A 24,644-nucleotide genomic window follows, 5' to 3' on the forward strand; every position below is an offset into this window, starting at 1 on the left:
CTCTATAAATGCTTCTTTCATTAAGATTGGACTCTGACAAGGCATTCCTTAAGTGCTCAGAGTTGATGGTTATCTCCAACAACCAGATGCTCTGACTTGAGCTCTAAGCATGTGACATTTGTTTTGTCCATCTAAAGTTATGGCAACCTGCATCTATCTGCTGGGCTCTGAGGCAGCAGACCAGAGAGATGGGACGGGGAGCATGGGAGAAGGAGATTGGCTTACCTCCCTCTGAGATGCGGATGGAGTAGACCGTGGCAGAAGAGGTGAGCAACAGTGCTCTGCCCTGGCCTATATACACATAGTGGGCTGGGTCATGGCCAGGATTCCAGGGTTGCAACTCAGGCCACTGATCAGGGCACTCAGCTGACCCTGCCAAGTACAGAGAGGTGTCACTGCCACCATCCACCAACCTCCCCAGCAAGGATGGCACAGATCATGGGGTTGGAGGAGCTATCATGCACTTTCATGGCTCTGGCCTCCTCCCTACCAGAGCTAAAATCAGGGCCTTAGAGAGAAAAGAGAACCCCTGACATAGGATCCCTGGGATTTATCCCATGCCCTTCATTAGTTCATCATGCATTTTCTGTGAACTTCCTTCTTCTGGGCTCAGTTTTTCCGTTTATCAATGAAGGGTAGACCAGATGACTCCTCAAGATATTCCAGGATCTAAAGTTAGACAGTGATATACCTAGATTACTTGTATTCTAAGGCATCCTTTCCCCTGGAAAGAACGTTTGCAAAGTTGGCAAAGCCCTTTCCCCTTCTGCATGAGAATTTGACTTTTAGTTAATTTGCTCTCCCTGTTTCCCTGGAAACCTGAGAAAGATGGTATTCTATAAACTGTGTTACCAAGCAACATTAATTATAACAAAAGTGACCCCTGATTAGTCAGTGGCATCTAAACCAGGAACTATGAGGTAGAGTGGTAAAGAATCTGCTGGCCAATGCAGGAGATACAAGAAATGCATGTTCAGTCTCTGGGTTGGGAAGATCCCCTGGAGAAAGAAACGACAACCCACTTCAGTCTTCTTGCCTGGAGAATCCTGTGGACAGAAGACCCTGCAGGCTACAGTCGAGGGGGCTACGAAGAGTAGGACATGACTGAGTGACTGTGCACACACACAGTCGTTGTATTTATAACAGTCCTGCTGGAGATGTCTTACTATGGGCTTCCCTGAGTGCAGGGACTCTGATAACTGGGCACATCCCACACAGCAACCCTGAAAGTTATATCTATGGAGTTGCTATAAGAGATACTGGCTCTGATGGGGCAATTCCATACCTGTCCAGTGATGGCCTTGTTTCCTCTCACCTAAGGAGCTGTTACCTGGGAAACCAAAGAACATAACTTCTGGGAGGCTTGTGGGATGTTACTAAGACCACTCCAATGAAAGAGGAGTGCCTGATGAAACACCAATGGCAGGTGGTGTTTCTGTCCTAAACCCTTCAAAGTTAGCCTGATGCTCAGCATGGCCTGCAGGATTCCCTAGTGGCTCAGCAGTAAAGAATCTGCCTGCAATGCAGGGGACATGCATTCGACCCCTGGGTTCAGAAGATTCCCTGGAAGAAGGGCATGGCAACTCAGTCCAATATTCTTGCTTGGAGAATCCCATGGACAGGGGAGCCTGTCAGGCTACAGTCCATAAAGTCACAAAGAGTCAGAGTTGACTGAAGCAAGTGAGCACACATGCATAAGCACGGCCTGTGGTAGCCTCGTGAGTCTGAATGTTTAGCTGAACTCAAAATGCCCATGGTGGGTGCTATACTGCAAATAGAAGCACTGGGAGGAGTCCCTCCTTCTACTGCTCAGAAGGATCTATACCCCAGTGGGGTACCATGTATGGTGAACAGAGAAGACTGTCTCAGAAACAGGGAGACTCTCCCTGGACAGCAGGGGAAAGCCCAGAGGGAAAGCGATCAGAAGAGGCCACGGACAAAACAAGATGAGAATGCTTGCTCAATGTCCTCCTTTTTTTCTCTCATTAGGAATTAAGTTGTAAGCCTGAAACAGTAGATTTTTAAATAACTGTGGAGGGGATGGAGGAGCGGGAAGGTGTGTGTGCATGCTAAGTCACTTCAGTCTTGTCAGACTCTGCCACCCCATGGAATGTAGCCCACCAGGTTCCTCTGTCCCTGGGATTCTCCAGGCAAGAATGCTGGAATGGGTTGCCATTCCCTTCTCCAGGGGATCCTACTGACCCAGGGATTGAATCTGGGCCTCCTGCATCGCAGGCAGATTCTTTACTGTCTGAGCTACCAGGGAAGCCCACGATCTTATGCGCTGTATCTTAATGCACCAGATCTTATGGCAAATCAGGAAGGGAACATGAAGGTCAGGTGGCTCCCAGACATCAGGCTGGCTGGAAGCTGTGTGTTTTTTGTCTGTTCCACCCCACCCTGACTGTTTGATAAAATTTCAATTGGTTGCCATCCTTTAGCAAGTAGAGAGCTTTTATACAAAAGTCTATATTTCTGGTTTCTCTTAAAAATTCAATAGACCCTGCAGTAGGTGCCCTCCTCTTCCCATGTGGGGGCCATTGGCCAGGACTGAGAAGGGTGAGTTCCTTAAGAGGGGCCTGCATTCTACAGGTGACCACATCCCTACCTGGCCAGCATCACTGCTTTGCATCACATGCCTAGCACCTGTAGACACTGAATTTGTAACCCCCAAGGCTGCCTGATGAAACCAAAGCATAGGATAAGACCTGCCCGGGGTCACTGAGTTAGCAGGGTCAGGCCAGAACCCCATGGCCCTGACCCCACCCCGAGGCTCCTGCTCCTGGCCCCCAGTCCCTTGCTTCCAGAAGTGGCTACACCTTCTTTGTTGACAGGCAGAGGCCCAGGTACTGTGCAGTGGCTTACCCATGGATGTGGTACCAGGAAAGTGGGCCAGGATGAACCAACCGATGGTCAGCATCACCCTAAAGGAGACGTCCGGCCTGTGAGCAGCTCCCATCCTGGCAGAGTGTTTTCCTGAAACAGAAGCACACAGAGTCAGACCTGCAAGCTTGCCAGTCTGGAGTCAGTGTATGGGGCAGACACACACATAGACACACAAGGCATATGCACACACAGAGGCCAAGCCAGCATGGGCACCCTCCAGCCAACCAGTGCCGAGTCCTCAGCTGCCATGACTCAGGATTGGGCAGATCGGGGCATGCCAGCCCCGTCATCCACCTCCAGCCCGTGTCCTGCAGCTCAGAGACCCAGTGACAGATGCAATTTCATCCTTGGCGCTTCAGCTCGCTACCCTCCAGAATAAAGCTCTATTTTTTCTTCTTCTTAAGTCAAAAAAGAGAGAAAACCAGAAAACACTCCCACTGAACATGCGCTGGAAAATAGATGCCATTAACTTCCTGTGTGATCACAGCTGATTTGATTAACCTCTCTGGGCTTCAGTTTCCTAATCTGAAAAATGAGGCTGTGGACTAGCTGATTTCTAATGTTGAGAGTCCCTTGGACTGCAAGGAGATCCAACCAGTTCATCCTAAAGGTAATCAGTTCTAAATATTCATTGGAAGGACTGATGCTGAAGCTGAAATTCCAATATTTTGGCCACCTGATGTGAAGAACTGACTCATTGGAAAAGACCCTGATACTGGGAAAGATTGAAGGCAGGAGGAGAAGGGGACAACAGAGGATAAGATGGTTGGATGGCATCACTGACCCAAGGAACATGAGTTTGAGTAAACTCTGGGAGTTGGTGATGGACAGGGAGGCCTGGCGTGCTGCAGTCCATGGGGTCTCAAAGAGCTGGACACAACTGAGTGACTGAACTGAATTGACTGAATGTTAGTCTGTGCTTCTAAAACAAGTCTTGATGATAATATTGCAATCTTAAATAGGATGCCTGTGTATTATAAACCCTTTTAATATTACCCATCCAAGAGGAAGGCTGGGCAGAGATAGTTAATTGTCCCCTAATATCCATTTTCCCTGGAAAAGAATCCCTGTGTTTTGTCTGGGCACACAGCCACCTAGAATAAAGGCTACCTTCTTCAGTCTCTGGAATTGTTTTAGCCAATATGGCAAAAGTACAGTGTGTGAATTCCAGGATATGTCCTCACAAAAGGTGGGAAGCCTTTCTCCATGCCCCGCCCCGCCTCCTGCTGGCTGGAATATGGATATGATGGCTGGATCTTTAGCAGCTATCTTTGGCCACATAGGTAGGTAGAGCCATGTGCTGAAGAAGGTAAAGCAGAGAGTAAGAAACTAGGCTCCGACCCCATGGAGAATTGAAACAGCCCTAGACTCTGGATTTATTTTTCTGTGTGACAAATTAAATTAATTTTATTTCATTTCTATTTTATGAAAGCCACTTTTTCTTTTGTTTTTACTCAGACAGAAGCTGACTATGGGAATTTGTCTAGGTAATCCTCAAGACAGGAACTTAAAAAAAAAAGAAAAAGATGCCTGATGCTCCTTTCAGAATATAACACTCTTGGAGAAAGATCTCCGTCCTCGAGTGCTCTGTTGCACACTAGAGTATGTAAACGAGGCTGGGAGAGCAGCCTGCTCCCGCTCCCCTGGCCATGTCCTTAGATCCTCCCCGGAGCCTGAAAACAAACAGATATTCTCCCACACAGAGGAACAGGCCAGATGTCTCTCATGCCACGCAGGCTCCTGCCTCTGAACCAGCTCAGGGATAAACCTGATCATCCCTGGCCTCCCAGCTCCAGGTGAAGTGCTTTGTGTGAGTTCAGTGAGTCGGAGTAAGCAGCAGGGTCTGAGACAGAGCGCCCTGGCCTTGAGCCTGGTCTCTCCTGCACAGGTGCACTGGGGAGGCTGGGGGAGGGAGGCGCAGTGCTCTCAGCATCAATGTCCACGGTGTCCTCCTGGCAGGCACCCTGCCTGGCCCTGGCCTGACCTGGAGAGAACAACAGGACCCATTCTAGTCACCTCAACAGAGCCGCTGAAGTGGGGCATCGAACGGTGCCCTTCTCCCAGTGGCCCCCAGAAAAGGAGTGTCTGTTTGCACGCTTTTGCAAGAGAAAGAAGGGGATGCTGGAGACAGGAGTGTCTTGTGGTCCTCAGGGAAAGCCAGGGCCCGGTTCTCGAGCCTACACCTGTTCAGCAAAACTAAAACTGACTTGCTCTTTGCTGCTAAGAAGCCCCAGGCCATTCTGGGGCTTCATGAAGCTGAACTTCGGGCCATGAGCTAGGAGAGGAATGTGGCCGGCACTGAGCAGGGTGGTGCCCGGGGGATGGGAAGCAATCTGGGTGTGGGCACTCCTCCAACCTTAACTGCTGGGTGACCCTCACCCAGGCATGTGCTTCTCTGGGCCTTGACTCCCCATGGGATACAGGGACTTGTGGCCCTGACACCTTCTGATTACAGCCTAGGCCATTTCAGAGACAAAAATTGTCAGTTTCAGGATGGATGTAAAAACAATTCCACCTGGCAGGGTAATGCTCAAAACGTTTCTCCTAACGTGAAACAGATCTGCTGTGTCTGAAGCACTGGAGGCAGAGGGAACCGCAACCCGCGCCCCCCTCCCCACCCCCCGCCTCAAAGAGCTCATGACCCCACATTGCCAGGGGAAGGGTGGGGTGGTCCTCCAGGCTTTTGTGCCCCCTGAGTGGCTTCCAGGGCCCTGAGCACAGAAACATGGAGAAAGGTCCCGTTGATATGCATCCCAAAGGTTCTCAAATTTCACTTGGGACTTCTTCCCAAGGGGAGGAGGCCAGCTTTTCCACTTGGCCGCTGAAAGCTCTCTGGCAGCGGGAGCTGGACTTGGCTTCTCCAGCTGGCAAGATAGGGTCTGGAAACGGTGCCCAGCCGCGGAAGGCCTGGGAAGCACACAAGTTGGCTAACAATGCTAGAAGCTTCCTCAGGGAGCTGCTGGCTGGAGCCTGGCTGGGTCCTGCTGGTCGTGAGCTGGCCCCTTCCTTGCAGAGCACGGTGAGCGCCTTGGGTAGAGAGTTGTGTGCAAGAGGAACGACTGGCACTCCAGGACACCCTGCTTCACAAGGCTTCACAATAACAAGCTAAAGTTTTCCAGAAGCTCGGCTCCCCCACTCTATCCAGCTGGAGCTCCGAGTGTCTGCCAGGCCTCCCAGGAACGCGGAGGGGCAGGGCGTCGCCTGCCCCTGGCAGTCTCTGCCTCTCCTCGCTGCCATCACTCGGCCCGGGCGGGGACTCTGTTCTTCCTCCAGCTGCCCTGGGGTAGTAGAAGCCACCACCTGAAGGAGAAGAGGAACACGGGGTTATTCGAGCCTCCACAGAGACCCCTGAACCCCAAGAGGAGCAGCATTAGCAGGTCCATACCCTACAGCATCCCCGCCCCCGAGGGGAGGCAGGCCCTTGCTGCCTGCAGAACCTGCAGCCTGCAGAACCTGCAGCCTGCAGAAGCCAAACTCTCTTTAGGGATTACCATGAAGAGAGGGAGGAGAAGGAGGAGGGGTAGGCTCAGAGTAAGCGTTGAGGGGTGGGGCCCGGGGTGGGGGGTGGGGAGCGGGAGAGAGTGTGTGTGGGGAGGTGCAGTAGGGCTGCAGGGGGACCTGGAAGCTGGTTTGGGCGATGGGACAGCACAGGGACAGCCGTCACTCTCTGTCACATCTCACCAAGGCGAGTCTCATTTTCCGCAAACCTAGGCTCGGCTCAGACCAACAAGACACTGTGGGGACCTGGAGCACAGGCCCCAGAGGCCTCCAGGCCAGCCATGCAGCTCAAGATCAGGAAAACCATTTGACCACTCAGGCCTTGCTTTTTTTAACCCGTAAAACTGAAATAATGCCTCTTAAACTCCAAGGTCATTTTGATCCTCACCTGAGGATCAAACGAGAGGCTCTATAGAAGATAGTAAAGCTCTGGGCCTGACCAGTACGCTGACTGACCAGTGGTCAGTACGCAAGTGGTGGGAGCTGCTGGTATGAAGGATGCTTGCTATCAAGGGAGAAAGAGTCTGGGAGATGAACTCTAAGAACCTGCTCTGAGTTCCAGCTCTCAACAGCCATGTGACCTTAGATAAGTCATTCAACCTCTCTGGGCCTTAGCTGTCTCATTTTTAAAATGGGAACAATAATACTACCAAAAACTAGGAGGGTTTTCCTGGTGGTTCAGATGGTAAACAATCTGCCTGCAATGCAGGAGACTGGGTTTGATCCCTGGGGTGGGAAGATCCCCTAGAGAAGGAAATGGCAACCCGCTCCAGCATTCTTGCCTGGAGAATCCCATGGACAGAGGAGCCTGGTGGGCTACAGTCCATGGTGTCACAGAGAGTCAGACATGACTTAGCGTCTAAACTACCACCACCACCAAGCGACTTGCCAGTTAGCATCAAGCTCACAGAATGTAGGAGCTGATGGGATCAGAGACCCTTTCCAGTCAGCCCTTGGCTGTGCAGCTGAACCATGTGGAGAATTTGTTAAAATGAGGATTCTCATTCCGTGGGTCTGGGGTGGGATCTGATTCTGCATTTCCAACCAGCTCCCAAGCGAGGCTGCCTCTGCTGTTGGGCTGTGAGCCATGCTTTGAGTAGCAAGGATCTCATGCAGTCCCACCCTCCCATTTTACAGATGAGTAAACTGAGATCCACAGTGCAGAAGATTGTTGCTTATAATCAGGAGCAGTAAATGGATCAGAGAATTGCCATCTGACTCCAAATAATGGGGCACACGCCACCTTCCCGGACACCCTGCTCATTTGGGTGGAAAGGGAGAGGTAAGACTGGGTCCATTTCTGTTTTAGCCCCTGTTTCAACTGGGGCATTGCTTTTAGTCACAGTTTGGATAGTAAACACTTGCCTCAGGAACCCTTTATACTTCCATAAAGTCTTAAAATTATCTTCCCCAAACAAAATACCTCCTCTGAGAGGGGAAATCCCCAATGGGGAGCCACCTGCAGAGCCAAAGAGGAGAGTTTCTTGTGATGAGAGAACTTCACCATCACAGACCACTCCCATCCCCAAGAATATCTGAACAAATCCTGTCAGGTCCTGCTGTGGCATCACACCCAGATCTCTCATCTCATCACCAAGTCGGCTGGGAGCGTCAAAGCCTTCCACCATCACAGCAGGTAGGAAGGCAGGTCTGTAACCAGTCTCCCTTCCTGTTCATGTAACACACATGGTCTATGCATCCCACAAGTGGGCACTGCACTGGTCCTGGTGGAAAAGGAAGTGAGATCCCTGCCCCCACAGGGATCCCGAAGTCCCATCAGCCTCTGCATCAGGCATCGCAGTCTAAATGATGAGCCTCACTCTTCTGCAAACCAGATGTTCCCTAATGAAGAGTTCCTCAATGACTTATTGGAGATTAAACACTGGAGTAAACAACTGAGCCGCATTGACATATTTAACTTGCCCTTTGGTTTAGAGCTAGGCTGTCCAATACACTGGCAGCAAGTCATGTGTGGCTATGGACATTTAAATTAAAATCAGACAGTTAAGACTCAATTCCTTGGTCATGCTAGGCACTTTTAAGAGTTTGATCACCACTGGTAGCTAGTGGCTACCGAGAGGTAAAGAATCTACCAGCTACTACAGGAGAGGCAAGATATAGGGGCTTGATCCCTGGGTCAGGAAGATCCCCTGGAGGAGCAAATGGCAACCCGCTCCAGTATTCTTGCCTGAATAAACCCATAGACAGAAGAGCCTGGCAGGCTACAGTCCATGAGGTCGCAAAGAGAGTCAGACACAACTTAGCTACTAAACAACAGCAACCATGTTGGGTGCATGGATCTACAACATTTCCATCATTGTAGAAACTTCCAGTTTAGAGCCTCGATACTCAGAGTGGTTTAGAAGATCAAACTAGAGCGAGCTTCAAGAAGGTTCAGAGCAACAGTTTTTATGGTGGCATCCTTGACTCCACCTTTTAGAAGCTCAGATTCTGAGCCCCACTGCAGACCTACTGACCGACTGATTCAAACTCCAGGGGTGGGCCAGCCATCTGTTTTAACAAGCCCTCCAGGGATTCTGATGTTGCTCAAGAACCACCAGTTTAGAGAACAACTCAGTCCAGAGACACTTGTCAACCACCAGTTAAGTGTCAACCTCAGGAATGCTTAACAGTGCCTTGACTGAGCATGCAGGCTGTGTGACAAGATCCAAATTTAAGCCTCAGATCTCCCATTTAGGAGCCGTGGGTGAACGTTGCCATTCATTTAACCATAAAGCCTCCATTTCCTCAGCTGTAAAATGGGGGAATCCTTGCAGCTTCCTTTCAAGGTTACTAGACGGATAGAGAGATACAGGGACAGTGAGTGGTCTGCTGGACTGTAAGCTGCCATATGTCAGTTTATCACCATCATTCCTGTCTGGTTTCCATTCAATGCCTGATGCAGCCAATCATTGGCTTGACTTACTAAATGGGATTTTTACCTCTTTGACTGACAAATGGGTAGTGCTATGCCATTCCCTGAGAGATACCGCTACACAAAAATGCTTTCTCAAAAGTTCAACACAGAGGACTTTACAAAGGAAACTCCAGGCCAGTGGAGTGATGTGTTTATGGAGCTGGGGGAAAAACACAAATATGACCTAGTGGACGCCCCACCCTGGGCCCTGGGCAAAAGTTCTGCCTGGACAATGTGAAGTGTGGCAAACAGGCAGGCCAGAGTCTTGGGTCCTAAAATAGCTTTCTTATTAGAAAAAGTATGAGGGGCTTCCCTGTCAGTCCAGTGGTTAAGAATCCGCCTTCCAATGCAGGTGGCGCAGGTTTAGTCCTTGGTTGGGGAATTAAGATCCCACACATGCAACTAAGAGTTTTCATGTCACAACTTAAGACCCTGAGTGCCAACTAAGACCCAGCTCAGCCAAATAAGTAATTATTATTATTCTGTTAAAGATTTTTGGCAAGGTAGGGGAGATGGCTGTCCCCTCTGAGACCCAGGAGGAGGAAGTCCTTTGGGTTGGTTGTTTGGTTCATGTTTTATTTCACAAGGGCTTGGCTTATGGCTCAGATTCAAGCAAAACAGAGCTCCCAAAAGGGAAGAGGAGGGAGACAAAAATAAATAAATAAAAGATGACTTATTGACACTGCCCAGTATTAAATTACCACTCTTCTGAAAGATTCCATGGATGAAGACACAGCACCTGTGGGGTGAGGGGGTCTATTGGGAAGGTGGCAAAGGGGGAGAAGGAAATAGTACTCAAAGCAGATCTGTGTGGGACTCCCCTGGCAGTCCAGTGGCTAAGTTTCCCCACTCCCAATGCAGGGGGCCTGGGTTGGATCCCTGGTTCAGGAACTAGATCCCACATGCCACAACTCAGAGTTCACATGCTGCAACTAAAGATTCTGCATGCTGCAACTAAGACCTCGCGCAGTCAAATAAATATTAGAAAAAAAAAAAAGAAGAAAGCAGACTTGTTCTTGGTCCCAGACTGTTACACCAACTTCCTGCTGACCACTGATGGACTCGAGCATGCTCTGTTAATTCCTTGACTAAAATGTTTTTTCTCTGCTGCCATGCTTCCAGCTGCCACACTTGACCTTTGGAGATTGGCAGTTTGTTTTAGGTTTCCCTTTCTACCTCCCCTGAGGAATTCGCCCCTGGCCCTGAAGTCTACCACAATTGCTTCTTCCTCTTCATCCACAGCTTACTGATCAAACCTTTCTTTAAATTCTCTCATTCTATCTTTGGAGCACCTCAATGTCTTCCACACTGGGCTACAGGCTCCTGAAAGGTGGCCACTACATAAACCCATTTTTCTTTCCTACAACCCAGCACACAGTGGACAATGAGCAAATGGCTTTGCCCAGAGACTGCTGGAGGAACAACCCACTTGGCGGTTTGCCTGCTCTGTGACTTTGGGCTCTGTGTCCAATGCTCTCTGAAAAAACAGGTGGGAGTGCTGAAGCAGAAACTGGAGGCACTGAACAAGCTAACATGTTTTTAAATTATAACTCTTTTTCAAAACATCCTTTTAAGGCTTGCCCTCAATTGAGGAAAAAAAGAGTAACTTCCCTCTTAAAACTGGTTTTCTCTTTTTTAAACCTTTTTATTTTGTATTGGAGTATAGCTGATTAAAGTCTTCCCAGGTGGTGCTAGTGGTAAAAGAACTCGCCTGCCAATGCAAGAGACTTGAGAGACACAGGTTCAATCCCTGGTTTAGGAAGATCCCCTGGAGGAGGGCATGGCAACCCACTTCATTATTCTTGCCTGAAGAATCCCATGGACGGAGGACCCTGGTGGGCAACAGTCTATGGGGCTGCAGAGAATCAGACACGACTGAAACGACATGCACAGCCGATTAACAGTGCTGTGACAGCCTCAGGTGGACAGCGAAGGGACTCAGCCACACATACACATGTATCCATTCTCCCCCAAACTCCCCTCTCACCCGGGCTGCCTTATGACATTGAGCAGAGTTCCCTGTGCTCTACAATAGGCCCTTGTTGGTTAAAACTGGTTTTCTCCCCTATGATCATGGAGGAAGTCAGATTACTGATATGGGTGCTTCTCCCAAGACTCACCAAGTCCAAGGCCAGCCTGCCTCTGCCACTGCCTGAGGTGCCCAGAGGCTGCAGCCAAGGATCCTGGCTTCTTCCAGCAAACCCAGAGCTCTCTGGAGAGGGCAATGCCTACTCTAAAAGTAACCCAGGACTTCCTTGGTGGTCTGGCGGTTAAGACTCCAGGCTGCCAATGCAGGGGGCATGGATTCCATCCCTGGTCGAGAAACTAAGATCCCGCACTCCATGTGGCATGGCCAAAAGATAAAAAATAATTATAATAATAACCCAAGTGTCCTGGTGTCCTAGTTCTTTCCATGTATACAGGTGTGGGGAGAGAGAACCCTGCTAGGCCAGCTGGCCTAGGCTACCTTGTCCCTTTGGCCCCAACATTGAGTTTGCAGGGCACTTGATGCTTTCTGCCATTACAAGATTGGTCTCCCAGGAGCCTCCCAAGATTGCCCTTCCTTGCCACTGGGCATATCTGGTCTTACCAGTTCATCAGATGGGGCCACAGATAAGCAATCCCCACCTGGAAAGACAGGGTACATTCCACCAGCCCACCCCAGCCTCCTCAGCCTCTCTCGTCTCCTTATACATCAGTAGATACATCAATAGATGTAAGTAGGTTTGAGGGGACAGGTCGTTGTGACTTAGTCGCTAAGTTGTGTCTGACTCTTTTGCGACCCCATGGACTGTTGCCTGCCAGTCCATGGGATTTCACAGGCAAGAATACTGGAATATGTTGCCATTTCCTTCTCCAGGGGATCTTCCTGACCCACAGATTGAACGCTTGTCTCCTGCATTGGCAGGTGGATTCTTTACCACTAGAGCCCCCTGGGAAGCCAGGAACTGCCACATCAAGGACAAGTTGAGCTGGGTCCCAACTCTGGCTTTGCAGGTCACAAACCACAGAAGGCACAGTAGCCCCACCAGCTGACTCTCCTCTCCTTGCCGAAGGAAAGCTCATCAGGGAGGGATGCTGCCTGGCTATGGGGCTTTGGTCCTTTACACCATGTCCCGGGCAAATGCCCCGAGGTATAGCCGTCAGAGCCCTGTGTACCCCCGAGGCTGGCAGCTGGAAAGTCAGGTGGTGCTCAGAGCAGCCTGATCACAGAATCCAGCGACCCTCAAAGGGGATCCCCTCCCAGGACAGAGTCAGAACATGGAGCTGCCTGTGTCAGACCGCGGACTCCACACCTTCCCAGTGGGTGGTGGCCACTGTCCTAGCTGGATAAGTGATTTTAGCCACAAATACTTTGTCTGCTGTGTTTTTTAACCTAAAATACTAGCATCAGCAGTTGGTGTGGCACTTCTCCTGACCTGCAGTTGCCCCCTAGATGTGCCCACTTGAGTCTGAGACTCCAGAAAGATTGCTGTGAAAATGCCCCAGCCCCACCACCACCACCACCACCTCCTGGGATATCTGCTGGCCCCCTCCTATCCATCCTCCACAGGAAGATGCTTTGGCTCGATCCCACAAATACCTTTGTTTCAAAGAGCAGAAAATCCATGCTAAATAAGGGCGAGGGTGCAGCCCGAGCTGAGGCAGAGACAACAGAGCGCGAGACCTGAAACACCTTCAGAGTGACTTTCAGGAGTCTGGACTTTATCCTGAAAGCTTGGGTGGAGGGTGGGGGACACTGGCAGAGCAGAGGAGCCAGGGGAACACAAGTATTTTATAAGGATAATGCTGGCTGAGACAGAGGGGAGGGACAGGGGAGAACCAGATTGCGGCCCAGAGGACTCTATTGGAGTTGGGTGAATCCAACACATATTTATTGAGGGCCTCCTGTATGCTGGTTCTAGACGCTGGACTACAGAGGAAACCACTCAGGAAAAGACCCTGCCCTGGGTTGGGTTAGAGCTTAGTCTACTGTGGGTGGGTGGGAGCAGAGAAAGAATAAAGAACAAATAAGAGCATCCTGTATGTGTTTGATGGTGTCAAGAGCCATAGAGAAAAGTCAAGCAGATGAGGTGAGGAGAAGCTGCTGATTTATCTGGATGGTTAGGGAAGTTCTCACTGAGAAGGTAACACCTGAAGGTGGGTTCTGGGAGGAATCCAGGCAGAGGGACCCACCAGGGGGACAGTGCTGGGTGGAGCACGAGGTCAGGAGCTGGAGCTAAATAGGGAAGATAGAGGATGGCAGGAGACCACACACCTAGAACAGAGACAATGCCTCTAGTCACAGCAGGACCCACCTGGCTCAGTGCTTCATCAATTATCCAATCAGGTGGGGCTGGCTTAAAAAGGACCTGCTGTATAGGGACCCCTTCATGAATCACAACTTTGTTGCGGCAAAGGGGCTTGTAAAACTCAGGGAAGCTAGGAGCCATGCTGTGCAGAGCCACCCAAGATGGACGGATCATAGTGAAGAGTTCTGACAAGACGTGATCCATGAGAGGAGGAAATGGCAATCCACTCCAGCAGTCTTGCCTGGAGAACCCATGGACAGTATGATAAGGCAAAAAGATATGACATCAGAAGATGAGTTCCCCTCAAGTCAGAAGGTGTCTAATATACTACTGGGGAGGAGTGAAGGCAATTACTAGTAGCTTCAGAAAGAATGAAGCAGCTGGGCCAAAGCAGAAACAATGCTCACGTGTGGATGTATCTGGTGGTGAGAGTAAAGTCTGATGCTGTAAAGAAACAATATTACATAGGAACCTGGAATGTTAGGTCCATGAATGAAGGCAAAGATTGAGGGCAGGAGGAGAAGGGGGTGGCAGAGGATGAGATGGGTAAATAGCACCACTGACTCAATGGACATGAATTTGAGCAGACTCCAGGAGACAGTGGAGAACAGAGGAGCCTTGTGGGCTATCGTCCATGGGGCCACAAAGAGTTGGAGATGACCGAGTGATGGAACAACCACCACCACCACCCTACAGGGAACTACATCTTCCCTCACTCTCAGTCCCTGTGGTTCAAGTGGGGCTCATTCAGTCACCTTGGATCCCTAGGTAGACATGTGACCCAGCCTGGCAAATGAACATGCTCAGCTCCCTGGCTGTTGTGATTGGTTCAGGGGTGGTCACATGACCCGAGACAAAGAACTAATGGGAAAGCTGGTTCTCATCCTACCGTGGCTGACAAGCTTGGAACTGCTGGAGCCATCCTGGCTTCAGTGCAGGGAGAACCTGCCTGACAATGAAGCTTGTACAGAGCAGGCAGAACCTAGCCCTGGAGAGAGACAGCATTTGAGCACCCGGATCCAACTCTGCCTGAAGCTAGTGCTGTCCCCGGACTTCTCAGCTACCTGAGCCAAAGAAGTTCCTTTTTGGTTAGGCCAACTTGAGCTGTGTCTCTGACATTTGCTATGGAAAAACAATCCTAAGGAGCCCAAAGGGGAGGGCAAGATGAAGGTTGATTCTTACAAGTCTCTTTGCTCTCATAAAATGTCCATTTTCATTGACAAGGCCTCAAATGAGTTTTCTGGGAAAAGAGATTTCCTTTATCCAATTGTGCATGCCCTCCCCCGAAACCTGTATGTCCCTAGGAAGGGTGACTCACATTAGGAAAAAAGAGAGTCACTGCCACCACCATGGTCCAGGACTTTTCTGTCGGATTCCACAAGAACCACCTAGCAGCCTGCTTCCCACCCCCACACCAGTCCATCACCCACAGACGAGCCAGTGTGCCAAAGCATGACACGTTTAGGTGTAAAACCCTCTAATGGCTCCGATCGAATGTAGGATGAAATCCAAGCTCCTCGTCCAGCCCCGCACAGCCTAGCCTCCTCATCAACATGCTCTCACACCAGGCTCCATTCCCGCCCCCATGGCTACTTCTTCATTTCCTCTGAAGAAGCCAAGCTCCCTTCCTGCCCCAGGGCTTTTTTGCATACAGTCCTTGGAATGCTATCCTCCATTCCACTAATCCTCGGGTCTCAGTTAAAGCCCAGATGGAGTCAGCCAGGAAGGCAGACCACAAAGACCCTGAGTTAGTCTCCTCTCATGGGCACACCAGAATCACAACTATTTGCAGAACAACAACTGATGGAAACCCCTGCCCTTTTCTTAAAATTAATTTTCATTGGAGTAAAGCTGCTTTACGGTGTTGTGTTAGTTTCTGCTGCACAACAAAGTGAACCAGCTACGTGTATACACAATCCCCTTCTCTTTGGATTTCCTTCCCATTTAAATCACCACAGAGCACTGAGAAGAGCTCCCCGCGCTGTACAGTAGGTTCTCATTGTTACTGTTTAGTTGCTAGGTGTGTCCAACCCATTGTAATCCTACAGACTATAGCCTGCCAGGCTTCTCTGTCTATGTGATTTTCCAGGCAAGAATCCTGGAGTGGGTTGCCATGCCCTCCTCTAGGGGATCTTCCCAACCCAGGGATGGAACCCACATCTCTTGCTCCGCAGGCAGATTCTTCACCACTATGCCACCTGGGAAGCCCAATATTTAGTGGTCCATCAGGGCCACCAGACTTAGGACAAGGGAGGTGGGCTGTGAAAGTTTCCACAAAGGGCCAGGGGCCCCAGAGGGCTGATGTGAGAACCCTGAGACTAGCGTGCGGCCCATGGGGGAGCCCCCTAGGTTCGGACACAACAAGAGCCCAATGTGCTGGCACCTGCTGTGTCTGGAAGCCAGGCTGGAATGTCCTGAGGCAGGGCCTGGCCGCAGTTCAGAGAGCGCAGCCTTCCTCCCGGCTCCTGTTCTCAGGCTCACACAAACCCAGGAAGGGCAGAGACGGGGAATGTTTGCACAGCCGATAGGCCTTCTCCACTCCTCTCTCTGCCCGCCAGATTGGAGTCGAGAGAGCATGCTTGGTTTTGGTTCAAGTTTGGGCCAGAGTCCTCCTTTGATCTGAGGGGCTTGTCTCTCTCTGGGTTATTTATTTGTAGAAACTGCTCTGGTTTCCTATGACTTCAAATACACATAAGGGAGCTGACGCCAGGCGGAGTCCCAGCCCAGGTTTGTTTTACTGCCTCATGTGTCACTGACTCCTCACGCCTGGGATCGGTTACCTGTACTCCTGCACACAGGTGTGATTCAATGCTCCAGGCTAGGAAACAAAAGCCTGTGATCTTGGGGGGCAAATGGGCTCCTATAAACCTGATGTGGAGAAATGACTAGAAATCAGCAGTCCTGGGAGAACTTGGGCAAGGCTCCTCTGGGCCTCTGGTTTTGTTTTTTGTTTTTGTTTTTCTGTAAAGGAAGAGCCAGGGAGATGTGTATTTTTGTGCTTATTCAGAACTGGGTCCCACATGAGAGCTGTGACGCGGTGAATAAGGATGGAAAAATGGTGGATGGTGCCTGCTGGGAGGAGCTCTAGGACAAGCTCTGAGCTCTGGGGACCCCCTCTGCTTCACCACTAGGGGACCCCAGGGCTCCACATCATTGCATGTCCCCAACATACTATGAAAAATTTCAAACACAGCCACGTTGAAAGAATTTCACAGCAAACAGCAACATACCCACGACCTAAATGCTACTAACAAGATGCTGCTCTATTTGCCTTATCGCATAGCTATCTATTCATCCATCTCTCTATCCATCCAGAAATCAGCCTTATTTTTTAATTAATTATTTTTTTATTGAAGGATAATTGCTTTACAGAATTTTGTTGTTTTCTGTCAAACCTCAACATGAATTAGCCATAGGTATACATATATCCCCTCCCTTTTGAACCTCCCTCCCATCTACCTCCCCATCCCATCCATCTAGATTGATACAGAGCCCTTGCTTAATTTTTCTGAGCCATATAGCAAATTCCCATTGGCTATCTATTTTACATGTGGTAATGTAAGTTTCCAGGTTACTCTTTCCGTACATCTCACCCTCTCCTCCCCTCTCCCCATGTCCTTAAGTCTATTCTCTATGTCTGTTTCTCTATTGCTGCCCTGTAAATAAATTCTTCAGTACAATTTTTCTAGATTTTGTATATATGTGTTAGAATATGATATTTTTCTTTCTCTTTCTGACTTACTTCACTCTGTATAGTGGGTTCTAGGCTCATCCACCTCATTACAACTGACTCAAATGCATTCCTTTTTATGGCTAAGTAATATTCCAATAAATCAACCTTATTTTTATAGTTGCATTTCAAAGCAAATTGTAAGCACTGGTACACTACCCCTCAACTGCTTCAGCATGCAGTTAGTTAATAAAATAGTTCAATATTTACCTAATTTTTTTAACCTTTTGAGGTAAAGTTTATACGTAATGAAGCACACCAATCTTAAGTGCAGGTTTGCTGAGTTTTGACAGATGCATATACCCGCATCACCCAAGCACCAACTAAGGCACAGAACATTACCATTCCTCTAGAAAGTTCTCTCGTGCCTTGTCTGAGTTAATTCCCTTTCGCAAGAGGCAGCCACTGCTCTAGCAGAGAAATACCAGAACCCAACCACAGATTTGTTTTGCCTGTTCTAGAAGATCATATAAAAGGAATTATCCAAGATGCAGTCTTTCGGGTGAACCTTTTTTTCCTTTGAACACCTCTGGGATTCATGCACACTGTTACATGAATCTATAGTTCAGTTCTTAGGACTGCCGAAAGTGGTAGTTGCTCAGTTGTGTCTGACTCTCTGTGACCCCATGGACTGTTCCCTGCCAGGCTCCTCTGTTCATGAGATTTCCCTGGCAAGAATACTGGAATGGGTTGCCATTCCCTTCTCCAGGGGATCTTCTCAATCCAGCCATTGAACCCGGGTCTCCTGAATTGCAGGCAGATTCTTTACTGTCTGAGCCACGAGGGAAGACCTACCATCCACTAAGGGGCTCTGAAATTCTGGGATATTTCTGTGGTTTCTTCTTAACCTTGGAGTGACTCAAGAATATTTTATGATAGTACCTTGTGGATTATTCTTTCCTCTTTCTGTATTCCCGTTTCCCATTCAAATGCTCTCTGCTCAGTGCTCTAGGTTAAGATTCCTTTCCAGCACACAAGGCTGTCAGCCCCTTCCATCTAAAGCAGGTTTTGAGAGAATTAAGAGAGAGAATGTACACAAAGAGCTTAGGCAAGCCTCTGCTCTTCAGTTAGCATGCTGTAAAATCTACCCTCCATTCCTAGCTGTGCTCTCAGAAAGGGCAGAACAGTGACTGATTCATATCTGCTGAAAACAGCGGACACTCTTTCAGACAGAATGCTTCTGAGAGTCTTGCCCTGAGAAGTCAGGACCCCGGGCATGCATGCGGGTCAGTCCCGGGCCTCTTGCCAGATGGGTGCTACTGAAGATGGAGTTCAAGGGGAGGGACTGCACAGAGCCTGAAATGTCCCCTGGGCCCTCAGCTGCCGCCCACACCTGGTTCCCAGCCAGGAAGAGCACTCACCTCAGGCTCTGGTTTCCTCTGCTGAGCTGAGCTGCAGCCCAGGATGCTGGCCTGGGTTCAGCCCAGTTTGGCTGTGCTGCCTAAGATCTTCCAGAAGCTTCATTTGGAAAAAGTTACCCCTTGCTTTTTCACCATTAAATGGGAGGGAGTTGGCTCAGAGAGGAGGTGGTGCTATCAACTCAGGGCAGGTCTACCTGACTCACCCAGGGCCTGCACAAGCAGGGGTCGTGCCCGGCTGGCATCTGACCCAGAGCTCTCTGATGGCTAAGCTTCTTCTTGCCTCCAACTGTTGCCCCTAGGATTCAACCTGGAAGTTGTATTTCCAGCACCTTGGAGTCAGGAAGGACCTTCAAACCCATGGAACCCACGATTTGCCCCAAGTTTCGTCATGAAGATTCAAAGCCAGGTCCCAGTGCAATTCAACATGCACATGTCTCTGTTCAGTTGAACAATATGAAATTGGTGCTATTCAACCATATTGAACCTCAGAAATAGTAATTTCATATGAGTCAACCTGTCCATGCATCCAGTCCCTATTATGTGCCACAACTACTGAGCCCTCTTGCTGCAACTACTGAAGCCCACATGCCCCAGTGCCCATGCTCTGCAACAAGAGAAGCCATGGCCATGAGAAGCCTGTGCGCTGCAACTAGAGAGTAGCCCCCACTCTCCGCAACCAGAGAAAAGCCCAAGCAGCAGTGAAGATCCAACTGACAGTGAAAGTGTGAGTTGCTCAGGCGTGTCTGACTCTCTGCGACCCTATGGACTGTAGCCCACCAGGCTTTTCTGTCCATGAAATTGTCCAGGCAAGAATACTGGAGTGGGTTGCCATTCCCTTCTCCAGGGGATCTTCCCGACCCAGGGATCAAACCAGCATCTCCTGCATTGCAGGTGAATTCTTTACCATCCAAGCCACCAGGGAAGCCCCATAAAGATCTGGCACATCCTAAATATATAAATAAAATTATATATATATATATATATATATATATATATATATATATATATAAAGAAGTCCCAGATCCTAGATCAGACTGATTGGACTGGTGGGGAGGGGGCGGGGGGACGACAACTGACCAAAGCTAAGCTGATTCATTTTCTTTTCGTCCAGTCCCTCCCTTCTTGAGGTTTGGCTTTATATCTGCTTTAGATTCTAGCAGACACCCTGTGTCCTTACAAGAAATCCAACCCTTCTGTTTTTTTTTTCATTTTTGCTAAATTTAGCTCAAATTTAATTTCTGTTACTTGCAACAAAAGAGTCTTAGTTTGTCAGCCCATAAAAGAACGATCTGGTGTTGCCCTCCTAAGGTCTTAAATGGGCCTTGAATCTTGCACAGCACTGTTTTCTGCATGGATTTCTACCCTATTCCCACTGACTCTCTTGTGCGGCTACAACCCCACTTCTGGTGGTCAAGACTTTGCATTGATAGGGGATGCAGTGCCCCCTGTCTGTCTCTGTATCCCAGGACTGGACAGGAGTGAGCCTAGCAAGATTCATGGAGATGGCAGACGTGCGTGAGGGCCACTGGGGGCATTTCACTGCTCAGCTATTTCAGCACCTACTAGGAGCTGCTCCCGCTTGTTTACAGTTCAATTCATGTTGGAACAAAGACAAGCCAAAAATCAAATAAACGGATTCCAGACACTTAGCAGAGCACACACTTTGTCTTCTCTCTCTTTGAGGACTGCAAACAAGATAAGCACCACCTTGCCTGGCTCTTCTCCAGGGCCCTGGCACAAAAAGGTAAAAGGAAGGGAATGAGAATATTCCTCAGAGTATGCTATGACATGAAAGCAGAGGAGTCAGGCCCTTCTTTGAATGGGACAAAAGATTTTTTTTTTTAAACATGTTTCAGTACAAAGGAAGATGGTGCCAGAGGAAATGACCGTAGGCCAGTCAGAACATTTCTGGTGCCATAAAAATAAACTGCCTTCCTCAAGACTTGACTAATTCCATTACTGCTATTAGTTATTATGTGTACCTCTCCAATTTCCAAAAATCAATATAGAAAACAGCCACTGAATCCCAAAGATTCTGACTCTGCTTCAAACGATACACTGAATGTCTCCTATGCGCCAGACGTTGGGCTATTTCTTTACTTACTAACTAGCCCACCCCTCCCCATATTCCAGAGGTCGAGCGATTTGTCCAAATTCACATAATGGGTAGGTGATATGTCTCTTCTAGGGTCCAAACTGTCTGGTTTTCAAGCCACTGTCTTTGTTCTGGCTGCATGTGTGCAGGCTAAGTCGCTTCAGCCATGTCCGACTCTGAGACCCCATAGGCTGTAGCTTGCCAGGCTCCTCTCTGTCCATGGGATTCTCCAGGCAAGAATACTGGAGTGGGTTGCCATTTCCTTCTTCAGGGGATCTTCCTGACCTAGGGATTGAACCTGGGTCTCATGTCTCCTGAATTGGCAGGCGGATTCTTTACCACCAGCACCACCAGGGAAGCCTTTGTTCTGCCTGTTCCACGGTCATAAGGAACTGATGCTTTCTCAGGAGGACCGCAGGGAACTCCCAGACCAGCACCTTTTCCTGCCCAGCAAACTCTGCCTCCTCCCAGTCTTGCTTGGGGGCCCATCCCGCCCACAGTACATTCTGCAGTGACCTCTTACATCAGTATCATCTCTTCAGTCATGGGCATGAACCACTGTGTTGCCTTTCTGAGCATTCACAGTGGCCTCCTGACCAGCCTGCTGTCCCCAACCTCTTCCTCCTTCTGATCCATCCACTGCACTGCTGCCAGAATAGTCTTATGGCATCTTGTACTTTACATCCTTGTAAAGCCTTTGATGTCTGAGGCCCCTCAAGAAGTGGTCCCCAGCTGCCCCTCACAGCCTCACCTCTTGATACTTTCTATGCCTTTCCCACTTATTCTTTATATATGTATAATTTCATTTTTAATTGGGGCATAATTGCTTTATAATAGTGTGTTGGTTTCTGCCATGCATCATCATGAATCAGCTACAGTTACAGATATGTCTCCTCCCTCTTGAACCTCCCTCTCACCTCCCACCCTATCCCATCACTCTGGGTTGTCATAGAGCACCCCAATGTTCACTGAAGCACTATTCACAATAGCTAGGACATGGAAGCAACCTAGAGGTCCATCAACAGAGGAATAGATAAAGTTGTGGTACATACACAAATGGAATATTACTTAGCCATAAAAAGGAATGCATTTGAGTCAGTTCTAATGAGGTGGATGACCCTAGAGCCTGTTCTAGAGAGTGAAGTAAGTCAGAAAGAGAAAAACAAATATCATATATTAATGCACATATACGGAATCTAGAAAGATGGTACTGATTTGCAGGGCAGCAGTGTAGACACAGACATAGAGAACAGACTTCTGGACACAGTTGGGGAAGGAGAGGGTGGGATGAACTGAGAGACTAGCATTGAAACATATACTTTATCATATGTAAAATAGATAGACAGTGGGAAATTGCTATATGACATAGGAAGCTCAAACCTGATTTTTTTTTCCTTGTCCTTTTTTATTTTTCGGCCCAGCAGCAAGGCATACAGAATCTTATTTCCCTTAGTTCCCTAACCAGGGATCAGGCCCATGCCCCCTGCAGTGGCAGCATGGAATCTTAACCCCTGGAGTTTCAGGGAAGTACCCCCACCCATTCATATTATCTTGTTTGCTGCTGCTGCTGCTGCTAAGTCGCTTCAGTCGTGTCCAACTCTGTGCGACCCCATAGATGGCAGCCCACCAGGCTCCCCCGTCCCTGGGATTTTCCAGGCAAGAGCACTGGAGTGGGTTGCCATTTCCTTCTCCAATGCATGAAAGTGAAAAGTGAAAGTGAAGTCGCTCAGTCATGTCCTACTCTTTGAGACCCCATGGACTGCAGCCCACCAGGCTCCTCCGTCCATGGGATTCTCCAGGCAAGAGCACTGGAGTGGGTTGCCATTGCCTTCTCTGATTATCTTGCTTATTTCTGGCTATCTCCATTCTGCCTCACTTTGAGGACTTCCCAATGACCCTAATTGACGCCTCGCTTCCTGATAAACTCTTTCTCAGTGTTGCTCACTCCTCTTAACCAAACCCAACTTTCCAATTAAGAGACACCCTCCACAACCTTTGTGACCTTCCTCCGCCACAATTATCTGGCTCCTGCCTGCACGGAAGCTGGGCACCAGCAGAGTGGGTAACATCCTGTTGTGTGCAGGGGGGTGGGGGGGGTGAGCCAGAGGGAGGAGACTGGGATGACTCAGGGGTTCGTGGCCTGGGTGGGACCCCCGGCAAGAGAAGGGTGCGCAGATTTCTTAGCTGCCTGGAAGAGCGTGCAGGATTGGAGCTGCCATCACGGCCAAGTGTAATGTGCAACAGGAAGCTGTGTGTGTGTGTGGAGGAGGGGAAATCCAGGGATCAGAAGAGCAGTGTGGGCTGTAGATACAGTTTAAAAAGGTCCCCAAAGCCATGGGGGAGGGTGTGTGAGCTCATCGGGGGCCACACAAACTGTGAGAGCCCTGGGAGCAGGCTTCAGCGGGGGTGACCCTGCAGAGTTCCCTCTGAGGTGGGTACACCCCACACTGCAGAGTGGGCCCCACTTTCAGAGGCTGGGAAACCAGTTTCTGCACGGCAGCTTCCTCCACCCCATCCTCCTGCCCAGGCTCCCCGCCCCCTCCCATGCCTTCCCGTCCATGGGCAGCCTGTGCCCTTTGGGCCAGCAAAGCTGTCAGAGCATTTGAAGTCCCCACCTGGTGCCTGTGTGTGGGGCCCGAGATCCACCCGCCAGCACCTGGCCGCCAGCCAAGCCCACCACCTGCTCGCTCAGGTGCCTGCCTCCCCTCCACCTGCAGCTGCCAGCTCCCACAGGCCCCAGGCTGATGGAACTCTCCAAGGAGTCTCTGATCCTCTCCAGGAATATCAAGGGGGTGGTTTCCTTTCTTACATATACTCATTGAAAGAGTAACCCCAGAAGAGATTCTCCCCCACACAGGGGATGTGAACAGAACTTCATCTCCCTCCCTGGAAAGGCCAGCTGCTGCGTGAGTCCCAGCCAAGGAGAAACAGGCCCCGGGGGCTTAGGTCTTGGCAAGGCTGGGGCCTCTGCCTCCCCACCAGCTGCTCCTGAGCCAACGGGCCTGTAAATGTGTTACAAGGTGTCTCTCAGGTTGTGTGAGGCCAACCCAAAGTGTCAGAGCTGAGAGCATGGGGGGCAGGAACAGTTGAGGGGTGGTTGCCTGGAAACCGGATCTCTCTCATCCGCCCCTTCTCCAGGATTCTCGGGAGGAAAAATGCTGGTGGAGGCCAGGTGATGAGGCCGGAGGAGGAGAAAGCCACGTGGCTCCCAGAGGCCAGAATCAGAGATCTCCTCGTCAGCTCTCCCAGACCATGCAGGGCTCTCTCACAGGATTTTTCCAAACTTTCTGCTAAATAATCCATTTTCTCTTTTATCAGGGTCATCTTCCTCTTAATGGTCTGAAGATCATCCTGTTCATTGTTTAGAGAGCTCTGCAGCTCCCCTCCTGGGGTTAAAGTCCCCTTTGTCCCTACAGGAGGTTGGGATACAGGCTGGAGAGCTCTATGTGGGTGACATCGCCATCTCAGGAAAATCACAGAGAGCCTCCCAGGAGGAGCCGTAACCTCTCTGCTTCTCATTATCCCAACTTGCTGCTTCTGGTCCCTCCGGTCTGGGCAGACTGGCTGATTAGCATCTGCCACGTGGTCGGCTGGCACTCACATCCTGCCTCAGCATCCTGTCACTCTGTAACACTCTGAACAAGCCTGCGGTTTTGCCATGCTGGGAGATGAGCTCTGAATGGGTCTTTGTGAGCACATGGAGTAGGACCTGTCTTCTTAGTGGCACTGCCAGCTGCTGCTCCTGGCAACCAGCATTACCACACAGCCACCAACTGCAGAGGATGGTCAAAGGCATCTTGCTGGAGCGGAAAGGGAGGAACTAGCTGATACTGCCAAACCTGATTCCTGCCTCGAGTGGCTTCTC

General features: G+C 49.7%; 1 protein-coding gene across 3 annotated transcripts in view; it reads right to left on the reverse strand.

Annotated features, from left to right (window-relative positions):
• Positions 1 to 24,644, reverse strand: part of LOC122454886 (cell migration inducing hyaluronidase 1) — a 160,839-nt gene that overhangs the window by 68,216 nt on the left and 67,979 nt on the right. Inside the window, exons 1-3 of one of the 3 annotated variants that reach the window (XM_043489573.1) lie at positions 4,670 to 5,498; positions 2,866 to 2,976; positions 226 to 372 (exon numbers count right to left, since the gene is read on the reverse strand). In XM_043489573.1, the coding sequence (XP_043345508.1) occupies positions 226 to 372; positions 2,866 to 2,959 (241 nt within the window). In that variant the 5' untranslated portion in view covers positions 2,960 to 2,976; positions 4,670 to 5,498. Of the gene's footprint in view, positions 1 to 225; positions 373 to 2,865; positions 2,977 to 4,669; positions 5,499 to 24,644 lie in introns of those variants that run through there. The other 2 variants (XM_043489571.1, XM_043489572.1) reach the window with 2 other exon arrangements.

Source organism: Cervus canadensis, chromosome 17 (genome assembly GCF_019320065.1).
Source record: "Cervus canadensis isolate Bull #8, Minnesota chromosome 17, ASM1932006v1, whole genome shotgun sequence".
Lineage (NCBI taxonomy): Eukaryota > Metazoa > Chordata > Mammalia > Artiodactyla > Cervidae > Cervus > Cervus canadensis.